This window comes from Rousettus aegyptiacus, unplaced genomic scaffold, assembly GCF_014176215.1.
Source record: "Rousettus aegyptiacus isolate mRouAeg1 unplaced genomic scaffold, mRouAeg1.p scaffold_m13_p_1, whole genome shotgun sequence".
Lineage (NCBI taxonomy): Eukaryota > Metazoa > Chordata > Mammalia > Chiroptera > Pteropodidae > Rousettus > Rousettus aegyptiacus.
Genome location: NW_023416284.1, coordinates 155875710 through 155897902, shown reverse-complemented (window position 1 = coordinate 155897902; position 22193 = coordinate 155875710). Strand labels below are relative to the sequence as shown.

The following is a 22193-nucleotide window of genomic DNA, read 5'->3' as shown; positions in this document are numbered from 1 at the left end:
ACCAACTATTTCTTCCTTCCAAATATGTTATTCTTACATTGCCTTCCTTTTGCCTTGATAAGATGAGAGCTTGAATTATCTCTCTGGCTGGATATGCCTGCCTCTGCTGCGAAATCGCAGGAGCTGGCCTCCTCAGTGCCAGAGGCACAATATGTGACTAGTTTTATCAGTCAGAAGACTGTCCAGGAGATCTGCAAGAGCAGAGAGGTAGAGGCCTCTCTTCAGCCACTTCCGCTGTTCTGGCAGCCATGCACAGTTGGAGACATTAGCTTTCTCTGGAGGAGGTCCCAGTGTTACCCACTAACTTCACCGCGTGACCGACCAATCCATTTTGCTGCTGCAGACAGGAGTGGGTATAGCACAGTTCTGGAGCCAATGGCTAGAGTAGCAGCTTGGTGACAAGGCAGGTTCCGATGGCAGTGGCTTTTTATTTTTTAATTTAATTTTATTATTAATTTCAAATATACAGTATATTCGTTAGACATTTATGTAATTTATAAAATGAGCAGTGGCTTCTTAATCCCAAATGCTTCTTAATAGTAGCGGTGGCAGAGTAGCAACACTACTCTGTAGTTTTAAGAGTTGTTCCTGAAAGTTAAGTCTAGAGTCTACTACTTCAGCTATACTATAATTCTGTGGCCATTTAATATGGCTCTGTAACAAATCCCTTCCTGTTTAAAATAGAGGGGTGGATTCTGTCCTCTGCAATTGGACCCTGAATGATACTCTCCCTTTCTCCCCATAGAACTCCCAGATTTTACTGAGATAATAATAATTTAGTACTTTTGGTTTTAGGAAGTTTCCCCTTCCATATGTCTAGTCTATATCAAGAATCTTTACCCAGTTCTTATATTACACATTCCAACCACTATCATTATCTACTTACATTCAGCCAACATTTGAGTGTCAGCGAAGTTGCTAGAGATCGGTCTTTGCAGAAAAAAAGACTGTAAAAGCTTGATCCCTGCCTTATTGTTTTATAGTCACGTTTCACAGATTTTAGAAATGTTTTGTAACTTTATTCTCATATAATCCAGTGATGTTTTGTTCATCGTTTTCATTAAAAGTACTTCCCTTAAAATCTTCCAGTAGAGTAATATAGAAAAATATCAATGATATAAATATGTGCTTCTATTCAAGGCCCTTGAACTGGCAATCTTCATCTATGTTTCTTCAAATAGTTATAGCCTATCATTTCTAACTAACAAACCTGGCTCCAATCTCATCATTCCACAAAGTTCTCCTGTATAGTTCTGACCTGTCTGGCCGGCCTGAACCTTCTGAATGCTTCAGTGTTTTCCAGGCACCTTTAATGCTGCTTTCCAAATATTCTTTTTATTTATTTTTTTTATTTCTTGTTTTCATTTTTATTTTTTTGTATAAGGACTGATTCCATTGGATATTGTTCAAAGTAGGGATTTGCCTTTTTGGTTGTCTTCGTAGTCTATAACATGGTGATTGGCATAACGTCTCAATATGTGTGTATATTCATATGTGGCATATAAACATTCACACACATGCACACAGTGATTTTGAACACAAGTTACTTCAATTCTCTAGGCCTCCATTTACTTATCTGTGACATGGAGATATTGTCACCTACCGCAGAGATCTATTTTAGAGAAGACTAAATGGGATCCTGTCTGGCAATGTTTACTCAGCAGTTGTCCAGAGTCCCGAGGTGAGGAAAATGTAGGGATGATGATGTCTGACAGCCATCCAGTGCTCTTAATATCCTGACCCCCTCAGATGTTCTCAGCCCAATTAACCTAATATCTTCTTTTTCCGATATACTCCAAAAGCAAAGGCTACTTAAAGAAGCTGTACCCAAAGCCTGGAATGTCATCACACATTCAGATGGCAGATTTCCTTTCTTTCTACCTTCAACCAACTCTCAAAAACCGCCCCCTCAACAATTGTCTCCTGACTGTTATAGAGTGAGCCACTTCTTTCCACCTTACTCCCTCTAAAAATGCAAATCCTATAATACTTTGCTCACGACTTCAGCTCACGACTCCCCAAAAAGGCAGCTTGTGTTTATACGTGGTCAAAAGTAACACAGCACCTTGCAGTTGGTTAGGGTTTACATACTTCCCCTGTGCTTCTGTATGCTTTTGTGTTTGCACATCTGCCTTACAGAATGCACAGTTGCTGTTTAAATTGTTTTGTATAATGCCTAGTCACGTAACATACACAAATACTGGTTAATAAAGGCCCCCGGCAGTGACTCCCTGCCTTCGCAGGGACTCTTGGTCTTTATGCTTAATTGGCTTCTAGAAAGTACAGCTGCAAAGAAGCACCTCAGTGCCTTTCTAAAGCCAGAAGTATCCTAGGGGTTGCCCAAAGGGATGATTTCGACAGGGACCGCCAGGGGAAAGGCAGTCCAAAGCCAACTTTCCAAATGAAATTCAACTGCTCAGAATCTCCCTAATGTCCCAGGGACCCCTTAGAGCCTGGAATCAATGGTCTATCCAATATTGACTTATTCCAGTTCTCCTGGAAAATCCTGGACTTTGACAACCTGAGAGAAGAGAAAAACTGCCCAAAGGCCTATGGCGCACACCATGCCAAGGTAAACTGAGAAGGCCTGGATGTTTACAGTTATCTGTGCTGATACACCTTAGCACCCATTCTAGTCCATCACTATCTCCCCAGAGTCTGTACACTGCCTAGCACACAGAAGAATTCGGCAAATGTTTGTCAGTAAATAAATGTTATCATAACATATGCTTCTATCTAGGCCTGTCTTATGTGCTAGTATAAAACACCTAAATTCTTTACCTAATCATTGTCTGATATTTAAATCCTAAGATACTAGTTAAGTCTCAGTTTGGTTCCCTCTTTTTTCTCTAGAAAACAGACAGCATGTATATGATAAGGTAAAATACCTAATTTGCCTCGACACTAAAGCTAAACTCCCCAACTGCCTTAGTTCTTTGTTGTACCCTGGCCAAAATATTTCTTGAGTTTCTTAGATAGGTCTGTTATTTAGTTCTCTCGGTCTTGGCGTTGTCACTTATGCTAATCATATAGATCACATATTGTCAAGTTTGCTAATTAATTGCTATAAATTAATTATAGATTATAATTATGACATCATATTCATTACTTCGCTCATTGCCATCAGTTTCTTCATCTTTCTAGATCTTAGAGAGGAAAACAAACAGTAGGCTTGGATCCAACTTCTAAGATTACTTTAAACCATCAAGTTTTCCCCTCGTATGGTTCCAGCTTTGTAATCCGCACAAGAACAACGCCAGCCTCCTTCACACCACAAGAAAGTACTGTGAATACTCACAATTAGATGTACTGAAAAGCATTCAGCAAATATAAAGGGCTATGGTAATAACAAATCATTTCACTGTGATTCTGTGGGCCCTCAAAGCAGGAAGCTGGTGTGATTCTGTTCTTTTATTTAAAAGAACTCTGAGGAAGCAAATAGAAAACATTGTTGACACCTGAATGTATCATTTGAAGGACCAGGGAACAGTGTTTTATATAGATGTTAAACAGTCCTAATTCGTGTTTTCAACTGAAAGCTGAATTTTCCAGAATGGGGTAATGGGGGGAATTAAAACTCTCCTTTGTGTTCTCCAATCAAGAAACAGCTGAACACACACACACACACACACACACACACACACACACACACCTTTCTTTATTTAGTTAAAACGTTACATACCACATTTAATTCGCAAACTCTAATGTGTTAGTAATTCAGTAATTTCAGGATCTTCAAGGTTAAAGTAAAATGTTGCTCAATCAAGAAAGGTTATAAGCTATGCTTGACACTGTGTCCAATTACCCACAGCAGGTGGTAGGTAATTCTGAGAAGAGACTCACTCTCAAATAAATCTGCCTTTGAAAATGTAATAGTACAAGCCTGACTTTCTGTTCTTTTCTTCCCTCCCTTCAATCTTCACTCCATAAAGTCAAATTGGCTTACAATGTCATATATGCTGAACTAATAATTACATAAAAGTAAAAGGGCTTACACAGCAGTTATTTTAAAGGACAGAGGGAAACTGAGGCATTCGATGATTCCCAAGACTCTGAGTGTAACAGTTACCCACATGAGAGAATAACAGCGGCAACCAGAGCTGTGGGTTAAAGGTGATGACAAGGCGGCATCAGGATTCTCTCTGGTGGTAGATTCAGGTGAGCTCAGACTCCAAGGAGAAAGCGACTTTCTTTGTTGAAATGGCTTTCAAACAACCCCTATTAACCAGATTGCCCATGAGATGCCACTCCCCAGAGCGACATAATCCTCTCTTAAACACCGTCTCTGAACTTATCTTAGAATGCTCTAACAATGGCATCATGCATGAGAGCAGAAAAGACTCACTTTAAACAACAGCTGCCTTCTCAACATTTCCACCCATAAAAAAGATCACTGGTATTCAGAGTAGGTTCATTGAAGGAATAGAAAAAAGAAGTTAGTACCACAGAGTGAAAATAAAGGAAGAAAAATGATCATTCTGCTACACTGAAGTCATTCTGTGAAAAGAATTTATGCCTTACATATATATCACATACTATAAAATTATCAACACTGTAAAAATAAAATAGTACAACTCACGTCATAAATCCTATATAAAAAGGGAAAAAGATGATCTGCTTGTAAAATATTTTGCAAGAATAAAAAAAAAATCAACTACTAATACTAAGGAAAATTAGCATTCATACATTGGTTCTTAGTTTACAAAGTGCTTTGAGGCACATGGAAATTGTTATAATAACTCTAACAATTGAAGGATACAATCTCTGAGCAGTTGTCTGCAACCAGGAGGCTGAGTGGGATGACCCTATGTCTTTGGGCTGCACTGTCCTGCCTTAAACAACATATGCTGAGGGTCTACTTGGGTAACCCATTGTGCTCTACAGCAGTGGTCCCCAACCTTTTTGGCAGCAGGAATCAGTGCTCCTGTGAAAATCTAATACCCGATGATCTGAGGAGGAGCTGAGGCAGTGATGTTAGTGCTGGGAAGCAGCTGCAAATACAGAAGAAGCTTTGCTAGCTCCTGCACCTGCTGCTCACCTCCTGCTGTGCTGCCTGGTTCCTAACAGGCCACAGTACCAGTACTGGTTTGCAGCTTGGGGGGGGGGTGGGGCGGGGGGGAGAGGTTGGGGATTCCTGCTCTACAGTACACAATGATGAACAAGCAACAAAACAGAGCGAAGGCATGGTGTGTTTCCTCTTGAATTTCACTGTCTTCTGGAGAACTAAATTGATCAGGAAAGTGACTCAGGAAGTTATGTTCAAAGTGGAGGACAAAACTACCAGGGATGCCTGGAATTCAGTCAGATATGTCTGTTAAGATTGAGTGGTCAGAAGAATATGAAGGACTTCAGTGTTGCATCAAAGGTCTTTACAGTTGGGTGGAAAGTATGTTTATATTTTGTAAGAGCCAAAGAAATATAAAATCCAATCAAGTGGTGTGGGAGGGTGCAGTTTTCCCTTTAGAAGTCATGGAGTGGTGGACACAGCAAGTTAAATTTCAAAGTATTCACCAGAGTCGCCGGTGAAAAACTAGTCCCAGCCCAAATCTCTGGTCCTTATGCAGGCTCCAGTGTACTCAGAAAGCTACCCCTGTCTTCTGCAAACTTAGTTCTGTTAACTGATCAAGTCTCTGTGCAGAGTATCAATGCCAGAAAGATGTAGAATCATCTACAACTACTCCACCACCACCCCCCATTTCACAAAACCCCTTCATCAACTTATTGTTTTCCTTAGCATTTGCCAACATCAAGTATACCAAGTCTTTTATTAGTTTGTTGTTTGCTTTTTGCCTCTTCTCTAGAGTATGAACTTCCTGAGGACAGAAATTTTCATTTTGGTTGCTTATGTTTTTTCCTGGAGTCTAGAACAGTGCTTGGCATATAGATATTTTAGATAATTATTGAATAAAGCAATAAATGAAAAATTAATAAATCCAAAACCGTAGAACTAGTATTTTGTAGGAAGGCATCTGAATATTTGATATTTTATATTATGTTTTAGAGAATGTGGTCTACTGAGAGACTATCAGACATAATTACAATATTAAATGTTTAATCAGGTAATCGAATTAAATGTCATTATAGAAGGAAATCCTACTAAGTTTGTAAGTGATAACAGAACACTTAAGAAAATTTCAGAGTTGTTATATTTACATATTTAATGTTTAGATTTATAAGCTTTTAGTACTTGGGAAGGTTGGCCAATTAGAAAATTAAAGTGCTTAAATATGAAATTGAGTATACCAGCTAAATTTTTGTATCAGTTGATATCCTATTTGAATACCATGCTATCCAAAGTTCCTTTAAGAGTATTAACATTTGCCAATTTTATAAATAGAATAAATTTGAAGCTGAACTTAAAAGTGTAAGTTTTCTGAACCTGACTTTAATAAATAAAATGTTAACTTTTAAATTAAAAATAAACCTCCAAATAGTCTTTTTAACAGGACAAAGGTACACACGGCCACAATATGCTATAGGTGAAAGGCTGCACAGCGCAGAGAAAAGTTCACAGGGCTGCAAGGCAGAAAAAGTTCTTATTCTAGTGCCTCCACTTGTAAGAAACCAGCCTAGGCAAATCCCCTGATGTCTTGGAGTGCTTTCATCTACAAAATGAGGAGACTGCATGAGATCATTTATTAAATCTCTCCCAACTCTAAATTATGATGCTGTTCCTTAAGGACATAAAACAGATTCGAAATGCTGTGGGAGCAGAGAAAACAGGAGGATTACTTCCAGTGGGAAAATCAGGAGCTCATTAGTAGCTGGGTGGGATCTGACAAGTTCAAAGGAGGGGAACAGTATTTGAGGTGAACAAAACCACCGGAGCGTAAGCTCTAACACGGGAAAGTAGAAAGCGGGTTTGGAAAAAGAGGAGTCAAGAGAAAATGTCCAGTAGTGAGCTAGGCATCGAGTCTCATAAAGAGAGGACTTCACCAGCATGTTGATAAATATATGTCATAACCCAGAAAGCTAATGTATTAGTAGCAGCATTTACTGTATCTGCTAGGATGTCAGAGATAGTTTCATAGCACAACAGTATTTGCATAGAACCTAAATAAGCAATTGATTATCAAAATTATATCTCTTCGTATTAAGATTAGATTTTATAAGAATACACTTTTAAATTACACAGCAATTTCTTGACAGCTTACTTAAAAATTAGCTTATATTACTTCATTAGTGTAAGGCTCAGGATGACGCAAATATAATGTTACAGAATCCATCTTGAGCTCTTTGAAAATGAAAAAAATACTCAGATAATTTGTTACTTCTGTAAAAGATTTCCTCTGCCCTAAATTCTGAACAAAGCTAAAAATACTCTCTACTGAAGGGTCGGTGAAAATTAGAGATTAATAAATTTCTATTCATCAATATTTCAAACCCTCGCAGGCTATCAGTGAGGACTTGGGGGAGGTAGCACACTGAGGGAAGGAAATATTGGTTTTTCAAGTTTAGTTCAATAACAATGTGTAGCACACAGAATATTGTTTTTAAGCAACACAAGAATATGGGCATACTTTCTCATAAATCTCTATACTAGCTAATCAGAGCAGGCCCCGTGTATATTAAAGAAGAAAATGCCACCAAATTATTGTAGCTTTTATTTCTATAAATGAGACTTTCATCTGTCCAGTTGAAATAATTTGAACAGGTGTTACTGATCCAAGGTTTTCGAATGTACTGAAAATCAGCTACCCAGGCAAACCACTCTCCATGCCTGTGGACTGCAGCTCTCTCTTCATCCCTCATCTGCCTTGTTGGAACCTCCATACCTAGACAGCTAGAAAAACATGAGCACCCAAAGCACATCGTTCATTTGCACATCTCACACTGATAATCTAAGTATTTGTTCAGTATTTGCTTAATGGAGATTGTGAGAAAATGAATACCCATTTCTTTGTAAAATAGACACCAGGTATCTAGTGACCTCTTTTCTTTTAAGCTGTCCCACAACAAAACTCTATTCTCACACACACAAAACATTTAAATAACAATGCAGAATGACTAAAGATCTCATAGGGGAACTAAATGTTTATAGCATTTCCTGGGTCCCTCCTCAGCCTCCAGGCATCTCCGTTCTCTCTCCCTCTCTTTCTGTCTTCTCCAGGACTCAGTCTCTAGGGGCCATTTCTTCCCCACTTCCCACTCTCTTTTTCTTAAAAAGAGTACTTTAGTTTTACCCCAGCTTCTATCTTTATGTTGAAATAGCCCATTCCTAAGCTTCATGTCATCTTTCCGATTACCACTTGGGAATGACATTAAATGACAAGGGAGGACTATTGAGAGCTCTTACCATCACTCTAGCATTTCTTTAATTTGGGGAGCTTCTGTGATAAGCTATAATAAAATTTTTTTAAAAACCTATTCATTTCTTATCAAAGTTGATAGGTGCATCCCCCATCATACCCTCCTAGGGTCAAGGATGATGTTATTTACTCAATATTATTCATTCATTCATTCATTCATTCATCCATCCATCATTTTTCCTCACAAGTATTTATGAGTGCTTTCTATGAATCAGTCATTTCTAGACACAGGGGATGTGGCAATAAAGAAAAAGGTCAAAGTCCCTGCCTTTGAGGAGCTTAGATGCTCATTGGGGGAAAAAGACAACAAATAACTATGCATAATACAAAATAACACAGTGCTATGAAGAAAAACAAAGCAGAGTAAAGGGGAAAGACAAAGGTGGGGTCACATATGTATGTAATGTATACATGTATATATCCATACACATACTACGAGTTTTTATTTGTCTTTAAAAAAAAAAGTTTAAAATAGCAAGAGCAGAAATCTACATTTGTCCTTAGAAGCTTTCAGAAGACTCAGAAATCTCAAACATGCTGCTAAGCAACTGACATCAGGATCTTCAAAGCCCTGCCATCCAGAATACACACCTTTCTCCACTGGCTTTGCATTCCTTCAGCAAGGCTGCACTGAAATAAGCTACAACTCAGCCACAAAGACTAGAAATAAGATCTGCTGACTGAAAAGATAAGCACTCCCGGCATTCTTCTCAATGATTTATTAAATTATTGTGAGAGAAGTACTGGAAACATAAGCAAAAAATTTACCTGTTCATTCTCAGAACGTGTTCAAATAATGAACATTGTTTTGTATGTCTGCATTTGTTTAAGCTTTCATCTAAGTTAATAAAGAAGGATCAAAAGAAAACCATTTAAAATATCCTCCTGATAACAAATTTTCAGTATGCTTTAGTAGGTAAAATTTACGCTTCAAAAAAGAACTTTGTATGTGGGCCAGATGTCCGAGTTTCCCTCAACTTATAGATTTATTTCTATCTTCAACCTACTCATCTTTCCTTAGCTCCAGAAAGTTATTTTTAACAATGTGGTAGGTGGTATACAAAATCCAAAGAATGTATTAGCTTAACACCTAACTATTACAGCAAAAATCGTGTGGTAAACTCACAAATAAAGGGCTTTGGTTCTTTCACTCCTCACAAGGAGTGCTCAGTTCATGTGTACGAGAAATTAATAAATGAACCTCACCTTCCCATTTAATTGTTGCAATAGTATCCTAGCTTTATACACACATCATCCCACTCAATTTCACAAAACCCACTAGGTGGCTACCACCTTCGTTATTTTGTAGATGAGCAAAGTGAGACCTGGATAATAAGTTTAAAAGGTCACATAGCTAAGCAGTGACCAAACTGGGCCATGAATCCAAATCTTTGTGACAACATCCATGCTCTTCACCATGAGGCTAGAGTCTCTTTAAATGATAGAACCTTTACTCCTTGTGACTTTTCCCCATATAACCACAATCATTTCCTTAGTTTGGAGAAATCGCTTATGTGGCTATATGGTCATTCTCTAAATGAGAAGCACCAGCATCCAGAATAAAATTTTAGCCACTGCATTAGAAAATGAAAATATCTAATTGGCTGCAAACTTTCAACATAGAAAATCAAACATAGTTTAGGGAACAGTTGTTTTAGATATAAAACAGAAGCTTTTTTTTTTTTTTTTTTTTTTAAAGCAACATGTATTGAAGTAATTTGAACAAGTCTCTTAAGAATGAGCTAATCAGGATCTCAAAGGGCATCTGATCCAACCCTCTCAGGTAAGAAGTGAGCAAACAAAGGACCCAAAAGGTGAGTGACAGGGTGATGACAAAGTTGAGATCAGAACTCAGGCCCCTTGGCTCCCCATCTAGTACCCTCTTCTGCATCAAGTTGCCTCCCAAAAGAGTTTGATCAAAAGACAAATGACAAAAACAACAGAGAATATCTAACAACCCAGAGAAAATTTTAGGTTTACATAGAAGAAAAGAGCCAAGGCCCTCTACAAATTGTTCCTTGGACCATGTGTTTGACTCAAGTGGAAAGTCCTTTGGCTCAAATGACTGAGCTGGTACAGCCTTAAAATTAAGGGAAGAGAGGAGAACAGAACATGGGCTAAAGGGGAAGGTGGACTCTGTCTTCCTCCTGTGAGCACGTGCTCACATCAACATACACACACACACAGCAGCCAGGCTGCACGAAGTAGGAGGATACCTGCTCATAGAAAGTCAGTGTTAGATTTAATGGTGATATTCGTAGATAGATGCTGGTCTTGTTAGAAAGAATGGCAAACCCAGGGTTAATTAGTTCTTTTACATGGGGAGAAACATAGGGTATAGCACTCATTTTTTTTTCACTTATTTAACTACTTTGCTTCAATTATTTCCTTCACATTTATTTTTACCATTCATAAAATTATCTGATTCTGAACTAAGACAGTAAGAAGAGCCTATTGTTTCAATGGAGCGTTAACAAGGAACCAATAGACTTTTAAAAAGATTGTAGTTTAGTTCATTAACTTAATAAACTTTAATTGAACCCCTACTATGTGTAAGCTCTAGGTGTTGGAGATTAAGCAGTGACCAACACAGTAAAATATCTTTGTTTCATGGAACTTACATTTAGAAGAGCTGGGAAGAGAGAACAAAATAAATCAGGTAAAATATATAGCATAAGAGAGGGGGAAAGCTGCGAGAGAGAGAGAGAGAGAGAGAGAGAGAGAGAGCAGGAAAAGGAAATATTAAGTGTTTGTGTGTGTGGTACGCAGGCAAGGTGAACTTTACACAGAGAAGCCAGCACAGATCATCACTGACATCTGCAGGGCTCAAGGCGAGAACATAAAGCTAGGCACACAGCCCATCCTTCCTTCCCACACAGATCCCACGAGGTGTCAGTTATCTGCTGCTGCTGGATCACAAATTATCATAGGGTTCTCAGCTTGAAGCAATACACAGAATAGCAGTTTCTGTGGGTTAGAAGCTTTCTGGGTCCTATCTCAGAGTCTCACAAAGCTGCAATCAAGGTGTCAGCCGGGCTGTATTCTCACCTACAGGACTAACTCAGGGAGAATCTGCCTCAAGGGTCACTCAGGTGGTTGGCAGAATTCATTTCCTGACAGCTATAAAAATGAAGGCTCCAGGTTTTTGCTGCCTTTCTCGGGTCCTAGAAAACGCCATGTGGGATTTTCGAACACAGCTACTTTGTCAACCTACAAGGAGTTTGGGCTCCAGTCTGCTAAGACAGTCTTTCGAACATACATAATCAAGGGAGTAACATCCCCTCCTGTCTGTCATATTCTGTTAGAAGCCACAGGTCCTGCCCAAAATCTAGGGGGAGGGATTATAAGAAGCGGTGAATACCAGAAGTCAGAAATCACCAGGATCACCGTAGGGTCTCTCCACCATAAACACCAACAGGGGCTTCAGGCATAGGCACATGGACAACCTAGCCCCTCGAGTTAACATCAGCATCCTCAAAGATGGGTGTACACCAGAATCATCTGAAGTGTATGTTAAAACACAGATGGCCCACCCACAAAGTTTCCTATTCAGGAGCTCTAGGGTAGGGCTTAAGAATTTGCATTTCTAACTAGTTCTCAGGTGAAGCTGATGGTGCTGGTCAAGGGATTACACTCTGAGAACCAGTACTCTAGCCTGGATATCTGAGCTCATCCCACTGCCATCCCCCAGAGCCAGCTCTTAGTTTCTCAGGATTAGGAATGGCATGCTGGCAGCATGATCTGTCCTTGGAAGGCACATGCAAGCCCAGTGACACACTGAGAGCTGTTTGAGCAGAGAATTCTGGAGTCCCAGGTATCCAGGTTAATGGTCTAGAAGAGGAGGCATAGGTTCTAGGTAGACCTATAGATTGACTAATTCTGGACAAGGCTCAGACAGAAGGTGGCTAGAACAGGGCCCTGTAAAGGCTCAGAACAAATGTCAAGAATTGTGAAGGGTCAGATTTTACCCTACTTCCAAGCAAACAAATGAGCCTGATGGTTTCATGGATGCTGGCTGAAGACACACGACTCTTCGGTCAGAGAAAATAGACAACTAGTCACAGCAATAGCACTAGCCATAATAACATTGTTGCAACAGCTCCCTGAGCCCTAACTCCAAAAGGTCGACATGAGGAAGGCTAGGTGTTGCCTCTTTACACAGTAGGGTATATTTCAGGAGAGTATAGGGGCTGCCCCAAAATCTGATCCAGAGGGAGACCTTCTCTTTATTATCCTGACAGTAAATCAATCTGCCTCTAAGCGAGATAGTCTCTACCTCCCAAGGCTGCCTGTTATGCAAACGTCCTTAAAGGATTGTTTAGAAAACAGACATTAGGGTGATTACCAGAGGGGAATGGTGATGGGGAAAGGATGAAGAAGGTAAAAGGGTCAACTATATGGAAACGGAATGAGGCCAGACTTTGGACGGTGAGTACACAGTGGAATATACAGAAGATGTATTATAAAATTGCATACCTGAAACTTATATAATTTTACCAACCAATGTTACCTCCATAAATTTAATTAGGAAAAGAGAATGATCTAGAGAAAATTAGCTGTTAATGTCTTTCCTCAGAAGACCAGTTATGCAGAACCTGAGAGACTGACCCATGGAGAACTGTCTCCCAACAACAGGGGTCCAGTTGCCAGGTCTAAAGGTAACACTAGCTAGCAACAAGGATGAGGACGAGGATGAGAACACAGGCTAGGAAGGTAACTGAAGAAGAGCTTTTGAGGCAGATTAGATTAGGAGGTGAGGTCAGAGAAATAATGGGAGAGTAAAGGGAAGAGACCACGCAAGGGGAAGAGCACTCTTGTAGCCACTGTAAGGACTTCACCCTTTACTCTGGGTGAAATGATTAGTTGTTGTAGAGTTTCGAAGGGAAGAGTGGCATGATACTACATGTTTTGACAGGATCACTCACTCTGGTTACTGTGCTGGGAATAGATCAGGGACCAAGCAGGGAGATTAACTAGGAAAGTACAGGAAAGAAATGGTGGTGCCCTGGACAAAAGCAGAGGTGTGGGGAGTTGTTCAACTCCAGGTATGTTTTGAAAGTAGAGCTAGTGTGACAGACAGGGGTAAGATGGGGGCGGGGGGACAACAAACAAGAAAAATCGTTCCGTGGATAGGTTTGGGGGTTCTGCATTTGAGATGGAGTTTCCATTAGGGCTATTTTAGAGGAAGGAGAGCAGAAGTTCAGTGTTAGACACGTTGAGTTCAAGATGTTTATTAGACTTTTATGCAGACATAGCAAGTGGGCAATCTGAAGTTGAGGGGCCAGGGACAGACGGGGAAAATGAATTTTGGAGTTGTCAGTGGATGGATGAAATCCAAAGCCCCAAGTAATGAGGAGCTCATTAAGAGAGTGTGTAGATAGGAGTGTAAGATAGGAGACTGAGGCAGGGCTTGTGAAAAAGGAAGAGAAAAAAAGTTCAGTGTCCTGGAAACCAAGAGAACAAAGTGCTTCAAGAAGGAGGTAATGAGCAACCGTGCTAAGTGATGCTGGTAGCTCAGCTAAGATGAGGACTGAGAACAGATCGCTAGAATTATTTTGTAAAGAGAGCTAATTTTCTTTCCTCGATTCAAATGAAACCCAAATTCGGTTATTACATGAGACCAGTATGTCTCCTCCATATACAGTCACCATATATAACATCTATATATAATAGGGAAAGGGATAAGGAGACAAAAATCTGAGGACAGAGGCCAGCTCTATGGAGGAGAGCACAGGGCATCATCATCAGAGAAGGCTGGATCATATTTCAAAAGATTTCTGCATGTATGTTCTTATTTATACAGATTCTCTAAACTGTTGCAATAAAAAATATGCAAGTTCTAACCCTTAAAGTGTGCTACCTTCTTTCAGGTACAGTCTCACTGAAAGCAGGCTATGGGAACCTGATGGAACATCTCCTAAGAGCGGGAAGCATAGATATTTTGAAACTTCCAGTTAGAGCCCTGGGGTGGCTAAACGGAATAATGGGGCCAAAGACCCCATTTTCCTCCTGGCCCATCCTAACTCTCAAGGGAAACTATCTTTCTATGATGTCTGTATGTACAAATGAATCCATTTTAACAGTGGAAATGTTGGAAAATGCTTATAAACAATTTTTTTCAGCTCTCATTATTGTTTCTGCCAGCTCTTTTATATGCAGTGGGAAACAATTAGTGGGAGAAAAAAAAAAAAAAAACAAAGCCAGAGACTCTGACATTGAGAGATCTAGAGAGACCCCCACCCCCCACCCCCACCCCATTTCGACTCTTCTCCTTTTTAATGAATCAGGTCCATTTCCAGGAGCCCTGATGAGGGTTCTTGCTAGTGATTGGCAAAAGAAAATTTTAATTATAAGAAAAATGCATTTTACAATTTCCAAGGAATTGGAGTATTCTATAGTTTAGACATACATCAGAGAACACGTAACTTGTGTAAGGTACAAATAGCCTTTGGCAAGGTAAGTTTGGCAATGAGGTATAACGCATATATACATTTTCAGTGTATGGTACGTTATCTGGCTATAGCACAAATAGCAAAGTGTCAGATTTTTGTCTTTGGAGAAAAAAGCAATATGTTGGTGATGAAGGGGTATTCTTAGAGATTTGTGGTTTTACTCTGGGAATTTCACTGCTTCTGCATCAAAATGCAACACTTACAAACCACTGACACTGTGAGGAACTATTTAAAATTCATCTTTCCTTGAAGACTCAAAGCTTCCTTTTAGCAAACTTAAATTAATTAAAATATTCTCCTGCCTTCCCTGGTGCATTCATGACAATTCTTAATTTAATGCATATATTTTGAATAAATTACAATTGATTTCTTAAATATTTAATGAAAAACAGAATGACAGCCTTGAAAAATCCACAGTATGGAGTCATCCTTTATGTGTTCTTAACTACGACCAACTCAGTAAGTAAATTTAAGATGGCTTCAAAGTGTTGCTGGAGACATTTCAAAAGTGCAGAAATGGTGGATATCTGCACACATGTAGAGCAAGCCAGGCTGATGACTGAGGCTGATGCCCCCTTTTCTTCATTTGCCACTTTAGACCACAAAAATTTCACACAGAGATTGCTACAGCAGCTTAGGGACAAATCCTCTGACTATCCATTGTTCCCCCTAGGTACCTTCTTAAAGTAGATACTGTGCTAACATGATTTATTTACTTAATGAGGCTAAGTAAATAAAACATATTTACGTAAACAAGTAATTATAATAGTCATCAGACTATAAAAATCTTTCTTTTATGGGTATTCATTGAGATTATTTATTAGTCCTTTCAACTGGCATCTAAAGAGCACAGATCCTACCTTCTGGAAACAAGCATGCAGATCCTATGCCTTTTAATTATTTCAAAGTCCTGAGATTACTGGATACAGATGAATATCAAATGGAATAATATATTTGAAACACTTTATATTTGAACTGGTTTTTCCCTACAGCTAGTGGTAAAATGCTATACAGGTTTAAACGATCACATGTTGTGTGACTTTTATAGGATTCTTCATTTCAACAATAGAACTAAAACAGCAAGCTGTGGATACATGAACTTGTGGTATTATGGGGCTCGTTCTTAGAGACCTCAGGTCTTCTGGGTCATAGTCATAGTCCCAGCCCCTGCCCGTACATGGGATAAACAGTGCAAATAAATTCTACCCTTTAATAACCCCTTGACCATATGGAATGTAAAACAAAATCTATTATTTGCAACTTTACATCCTGACTGCTAGGCACACTTATTTGAGACAGTATAGAATAGGAATTAAAATTTCAAGGTATGAAGTCAAATTCTCTGATTCCAAATGCGGGGTCCAACATGTCCAAGTTGTACAATTGGAGAAACTTGTGTAACTGCTCTGTTATTCAGTTTTCTCATCTGTAAAATGAAAATAACATCACCTTCCTCATGACTTTGTTGTATCTATTAAATAATGTGATTTTTTAAGTGCATAGCATGGTATCTGACATTTAAAAAAAATACTAAAATATTATTAATATCCTCAATGTGAATTTGTTCTAATTTTGCATGTTAGCACTCTACAAATTCCACTGGGAATAAAATGCAGCATCTTGTCAGTTCTATGGGTCATCACCTGCAGGGATGACTCTTCTTGGCTACCCTCCCCAGGAAGGTGACCCATGCCAAATTCATCCTTGTTTCCCATTGGCATATGTTGCCCTGTGCATATTGAGGGGCAGTGTTGTATAGTTGTGGCGCTCACATTCTGGACTCAGATAGGCCTGGAGTTGAATCCTGCCTTCTTCACTTAACTTTTCTGACCTTGTTTCCCTGTCTATAAATGTGTTCAATGTAATGATATCTATCTCATGGTGCTATTATAAAGATTTGATAATACATATAAAGTTCTTGGCATATGCTACTAAAATCAAAAGCAAATGTTTATATATACTTACCATGTACTAGGCATTGCTTTAAGGATTTTGCTTGTATTAACTGATTAAATCCTCATTACAATCCTATGATCTAGGTCCTATTATTATCCTTACTTTACATGTAGAAAAACGAAGGCCTAGGGAGATCGAGTAACTTGCACAGGGTCATGTTAATGGTGATAATGGCAGGATTAAAATCCAGGCAGTTTGCCTTAATTGTGGAACCTTAACCATTATCTCGTACTACTTCTCAATATTAAGTGCTTGTTGAAAATTTGCTATTACTACAGTAATCAATAAATATTGAGTTAAATATTTATTAAATGACTCAATATTTGTTGAAGTCCTTATTATTTATTGTAGCTCACTAAGTATCAAATCTTAACATAGGCCACAAAAATGGACTCTCTTGCTTCTAAGTTTTTTGAAGCAACTTCTCAGATTCTGCCCACCATGGATATCAAGAAAACAAGATGCACATTAGGGAAGGCAATTTAAAGTAGGTTTCCATATACTATAATATCTATAATTCGTATTATTAGATTTAATGAGAATTTTAATTGCAACAATAGTATATGGTTTGTTGCAAAGATTGACTTCATCTTATGTATACATCACTATCTACATTAAAACTTTTATTTGGAGGGAAAATAAAACAATAGGAGGTAGAAGACAGGAAGAATGTTTTTAACAATACTTTTAAAATTCATACAACAAAATGTATAACACCTAGCTTCCACTATTTGATGTTTACGTCTATTGCCTAAAATTTACAAAATAAATTTTTCTTTGGGGAATCTGATCCCTACAATGTAAAGTGACTTGGCCAGTTGCTATGGAATTTTTTTATTGTTTTATAACAAAATAACACACTTTATGAAGCAATAATTTCTTTTCCATGCAATACTGATAAAAAGGATATAATTTTATTTATTTTTCTAGCACTTCACTCCTTGCTTCATTTTCTGTTCTTATTCTTATTTCTTCTGTTTTTAATTATATTGCCTTGCTGTGTTTCATATAACTGTATAAAATGCCCTAAGTTCTTCCTGGAGCAAGATGAGGGTAAATAAATGTCCTGTAAGCAAAGTATAATGTAAGGTATATATGTCATTTTTACTTTAGTGGAATTTGCAATCAGGTAAGATTAATCTGGCATTTACTACTTTATGTCATTCATGGACTTCTGACAACCTTTCTCAGTAGAATATCTGAATATAAAAAATAGTTACTGTAGCAGGCTGAAAAATGGCCCCCAAGATATCAGGTCCTAATCTCTGAAACCTGTAAATAGTATCTTATATGAGAGAAGGGTCTTTGTAGATGTGACGAAATTAAGGATCTTGAGATAGGAAGATTATCTTGGATTACCCAGGTGAGCTCTAAATGAAATCATAAGTGTTCTTAGCAACTGGAGGCAGAGGATGATTTGTCACAGACAGCAGGGAAGGCAATAGGACCATGGAGGCAGATACTGGAATGATAGTCAATGAATGCCATTAGCAGCCACCAAAAGCTGGAAGGGTCAACGAGTAGATTCTTTCTAAAGCAACCAGAGGAAGCAAAGTACTGCTTATATCTTGATTTTGGTCAAGTGATAGTGATTTTGGACTTCTAGACTCCAGAACTATGAGAGAATTAGTTTCTATTGTTTTAAGCCACCAAATTTGTAGGAATTTGTTATAGCACTCCTGAGAAACTAATATAGTTATTCACCTGAATATATCCAGAAGGGTTAAGCGGGGGAGAAAATGGTCCTTTAAACATTAGGAAAGACAAAAAGTTCTTTTGTAGGAAAATGAAATATAGAAAGATAGTTTAAAAAGGTCAGAAACTTTTTATTTTAAAGGACAGACACGTTTCAGGAAATAGCTACTCTAATATATTAAAGCAAAATTCTCTAATACTAGGAAAGCAACTGGGAATGCTGGCATCCTGTGGGTTTCGATTCCACGTTATTCTCCAGACCCTCCTAATTGAACCACTCTGCTCATAATCCCAGTTCTGTATTTTCTGTTCTACCAACTTCCCAGAATGTGCTTTGTTTTGCTGGAAGTAATCTTTTGTTTAACAAAGTCAAACAACATATTAGCAGAATTTCACTTATGAAAAAGTCTCTAGGACAGACTACTTCATTTATTGAACTATATATGCAAATAATGTCCATAGCACCTGGGTGGTCTGAAAAATACAGGGGACATGTCATCAGCAGCTGCCTACTTAACCTCACTCATCTTTCCTCTCTCTAGATTAAGAGGCAGAAAGAAAAGCCATCCACACTATAAATATTCTATAATAAATTGTGCTGATGATACAAACTTACACACAGGACTCTCAGAATCTAAGAGACAATTCATTTAGCCAGAAAAAAAAATATGCCAAGTGAAATGAAGATTTTCTCTGTAAATATTTTGTGAAAAGTTTTATTCTGAAAGAATTTAATATGTCAGCTGCTTAAATGACAAAAAAAATGTGTCCCCCCACACCCACTCAGGTTCCAACTAGTCATGAGGGGCAGGGGAAGCAGCAGAGAAGACAGGAGAGAGTAGGCAGACTTCTTTATCTTTCCTCTAAAGTGGTAGGCTTTGGGAAAGGAGCATTCATAGCATCAACTCTGCTACTCACTACCTACTTGATTTACAAGGAATTTACATCCTGTACCTGTTTCTTCTCTGCAGAATGGGAATGGAAACATTACCTTCTTGATGGGACTGTTGTGAAGAAATGAGTCAACACACAGGTACAGCACAAAGAAGAGAAATGCAGACACAGTAAATAAACTTCATTATTTTGATTATCACCTACCAGGTCGAAAGTTTTTCAGGTTCTCACTGCAATATGTGGCCCTTTTTCATATCATAAACAATTTCACATTCATCGGATAACAAACAAATTAATTTGTGTCTCTTCCTCGTTCAGGAAGCAGAAATCAAGTTTGTTTGCTTCTCCTAGCACAGAGCTTGGCAAAGGAAAACACTACATTGTTTGTTAAGTAAATCTCGCAGGTAAACCCATGACACCTGTGAGTCCAATAGGTTGTTTCAGGTGTCTTCAGGATTCAGATGAATATTGTCTACCTGCTGTAGTTTTTCTCCAGCTCACTGAACAATAGAATGACCTGGGATGCTTTCAAATATACCCATACCCAGGCCCCAGAGATTCTAGTTTCATTGGTCTGGGATCAGCCATGGCCAGTATTTAAAACTCTCCAAATAATTCTAGTTTCCAAGACAGGTTGGAAAGCTCCAGTGTTGTTCCCACCTGCTTCAATTCAGGAGAGGAGGACTCCAGGCGACCTCTGCTTTTGAATTTGACCAACACCTGCATGCCCTCTCCCTACCTCCGCCCTTGGTTGACTTTTCCTTTCTTATATAGAAAATGGGGGCGGTGAGGGACTGGAAGCAGAAGCTTTATGGACAGAATCTTGGCTGATGGAACAAACAAAGTTGGTTTTCACTGTTCAGACAACTGTAATCCTTGCAGCAAACCTGTTGGATGGCTCCAGGCCCGTGCACCAACCAAACCGCTCTCATTCAGGACGCTTCTGCCCCTAGAGGGCGAACTCAGAGGGTCATGGACCGCTTCTTCTTTTTTTTAAACGGGCTTTTATCTTAAAAACCATCATAGAATTTCCTATACTGTAGAAGAAAGGTGGTGATGATTGTTTCAAAGGGTGAAGAAAGCTGAACTCCTCAACCCATCCCTTCTTAGCGTCGCTCCCAATACAGACACCAGAGTCGGAGTTCGTCCTCCCAGTCTCGTGTTCCACATCCTCCCAGGGGGCGAGGGGGGCACAGGACCGCCTGGGGAGGCTGAGGGCGATCCCCTTCCGTGGGAAACAGAGACACACGTGTCGGTCTGCGGGAGATCAGCGTGCTGGCAAAGCTCTCCTGGTTGGCGAAGGCCGATCCGCGCGCTGCAAGCCCCTCGCGTATCCGGGAGACCCGGGTCTCCGCGGCGCCACCACCTCCGCGCGCGCCGCCCTCAGCCCAGAACTTGGGAGCTGCAGGACGCGAGCCCACCCTTAGGGCTAGAAGAGTAGAGAGAGCTTCCTCCCTACTGCCCCGAGGGAAAAGGAACGAACGCGGATTCCCGACCCTGCACAACAGGTTCTTTGGGCACCCGCGAGGTTCAGGAGGCCGGAGGGTTGGGGCAACTGGCTGGGGAAAGGAGGTAGAGCATTCCGTGGGCGCATTTCCTGCGGAGGAGCCTCTCCAGTTAGGGGTTCCTTCACTGGTCCCCAGCCCCACAGCAAACCCTGAGTTTGGGGAGCAGGAATTATCCCGCAGGCGCGGGTAGGAGCAGAGTTGCGGACGTGCGAAGATGGCACCGCTCCACTCTGTCCGAGAAGTTAGATGATACCGAAAAACACCTTCCTGCGCGCCCCGGGGCTGACCCTCAGGGCGATCGGCGAGTGACCACTCACCTTGTGCCTGCGCCTCCATGGTGGCCGACTTCGGGCTGAACGCAGCGGGGGCCGCGCTCGCAGAGAAGCAGACAGCGGTGCCGAGCTCAGGACGCAGCTGGCCCAGCCGCCTGCGCCCCAACCCTGTCGTTGCGTACAGGGGGTGGGGAACCACCGGGCAGCCACCACTGGCCGCTTTTGGTTACCTCCGCCCCTTACAGTCCACCTGGCCCAGACTGCGCTGGGAAGGAGCCCACCGCTGGGCGCCATCTGCCGGTAACTCCGTGTTAGAGGCGCCCACTCCTGGGTGAGGGCGCGTGCTCCGGCCCAATAAATGCCTAACCGAGATCGAGTAGGCCCCGAATTCTCTTTACTTGGGCAAATACCACGGGAGAAAGGAAGGGAGGGTCTTACAATACTGAACCACTGCTCCAGGTGGAAATACAATTTGGCCACTCTGATCCTGTGGACCCAACGTTTTTGTCAACTGATCAATATATAACCTTGTTTTATGTGTTTCTCCCTAAAGACACCTTACTTAACATTGTTGACTCATTAACATTGAGCTCGCCACATACAGCATTATAGCTCATACCTGAATGAAACTTATTAAGCTTTTTAAACTTACCTATTTTCTCCCTAGGCCGCTAGACAGCATTTCAGCATTATACTTGGGAGCCATTTTAAATGGCAAAATCACCCCACACCAAAAGCACAAAAATGGTTCATTTGTGGTCCGTGAAAAGGACCCTTGTTTACAGTCTGAGAGCTGAAACCAGAAGGTAGAGCTTAGCCTTGTCTGCATCTGTCGGCTTAAAATTTTCAGGGCTCTGCCCATATCTGGGATGACCATGAAAGAGCTGTATTGATTTTGGTGTCATAAATAAATTTTAATGAGGACACAAATTCACAAATATGGAATCTGCAAATAATAAGCATCAACTATGTATATATGTTTTCTAACCCCAAACCCATAGGAATCTCTGTAAGTTGATGAAGCAGTCACGATTTTAGAGAAAAAACTAGAAACAGTTCTGTTCCAAGCCTGACCTGGCAATGTGACTGAAAAGCATGGCAGAGACT

General features: G+C 40.0%; 1 protein-coding gene across 6 annotated transcripts in view; it reads right to left on the bottom strand.

Moving 5' to 3' along the window:
- TPD52L1 (TPD52 like 1) overlaps window positions 1-21335 on the bottom strand; it is an 84153-nt gene extending 62818 nt beyond the window's left edge. For 2 of the 6 annotated variants that reach the window (XM_016161341.2, XM_016161342.2), the window contains exon 1: window positions 21132-21335. In XM_016161341.2, the coding sequence (XP_016016827.1) occupies window positions 21132-21150 (19 nt within the window). In that variant the 5' untranslated portion in view covers window positions 21151-21335. The remainder of the gene's footprint in view (window positions 1-21131) is intronic. The other 4 variants (XM_016161344.2, XM_016161345.2, XM_016161343.2 and 1 more) reach the window with 3 other exon arrangements.
- Window positions 21336-22193: the final 858 nt, after the last annotated feature.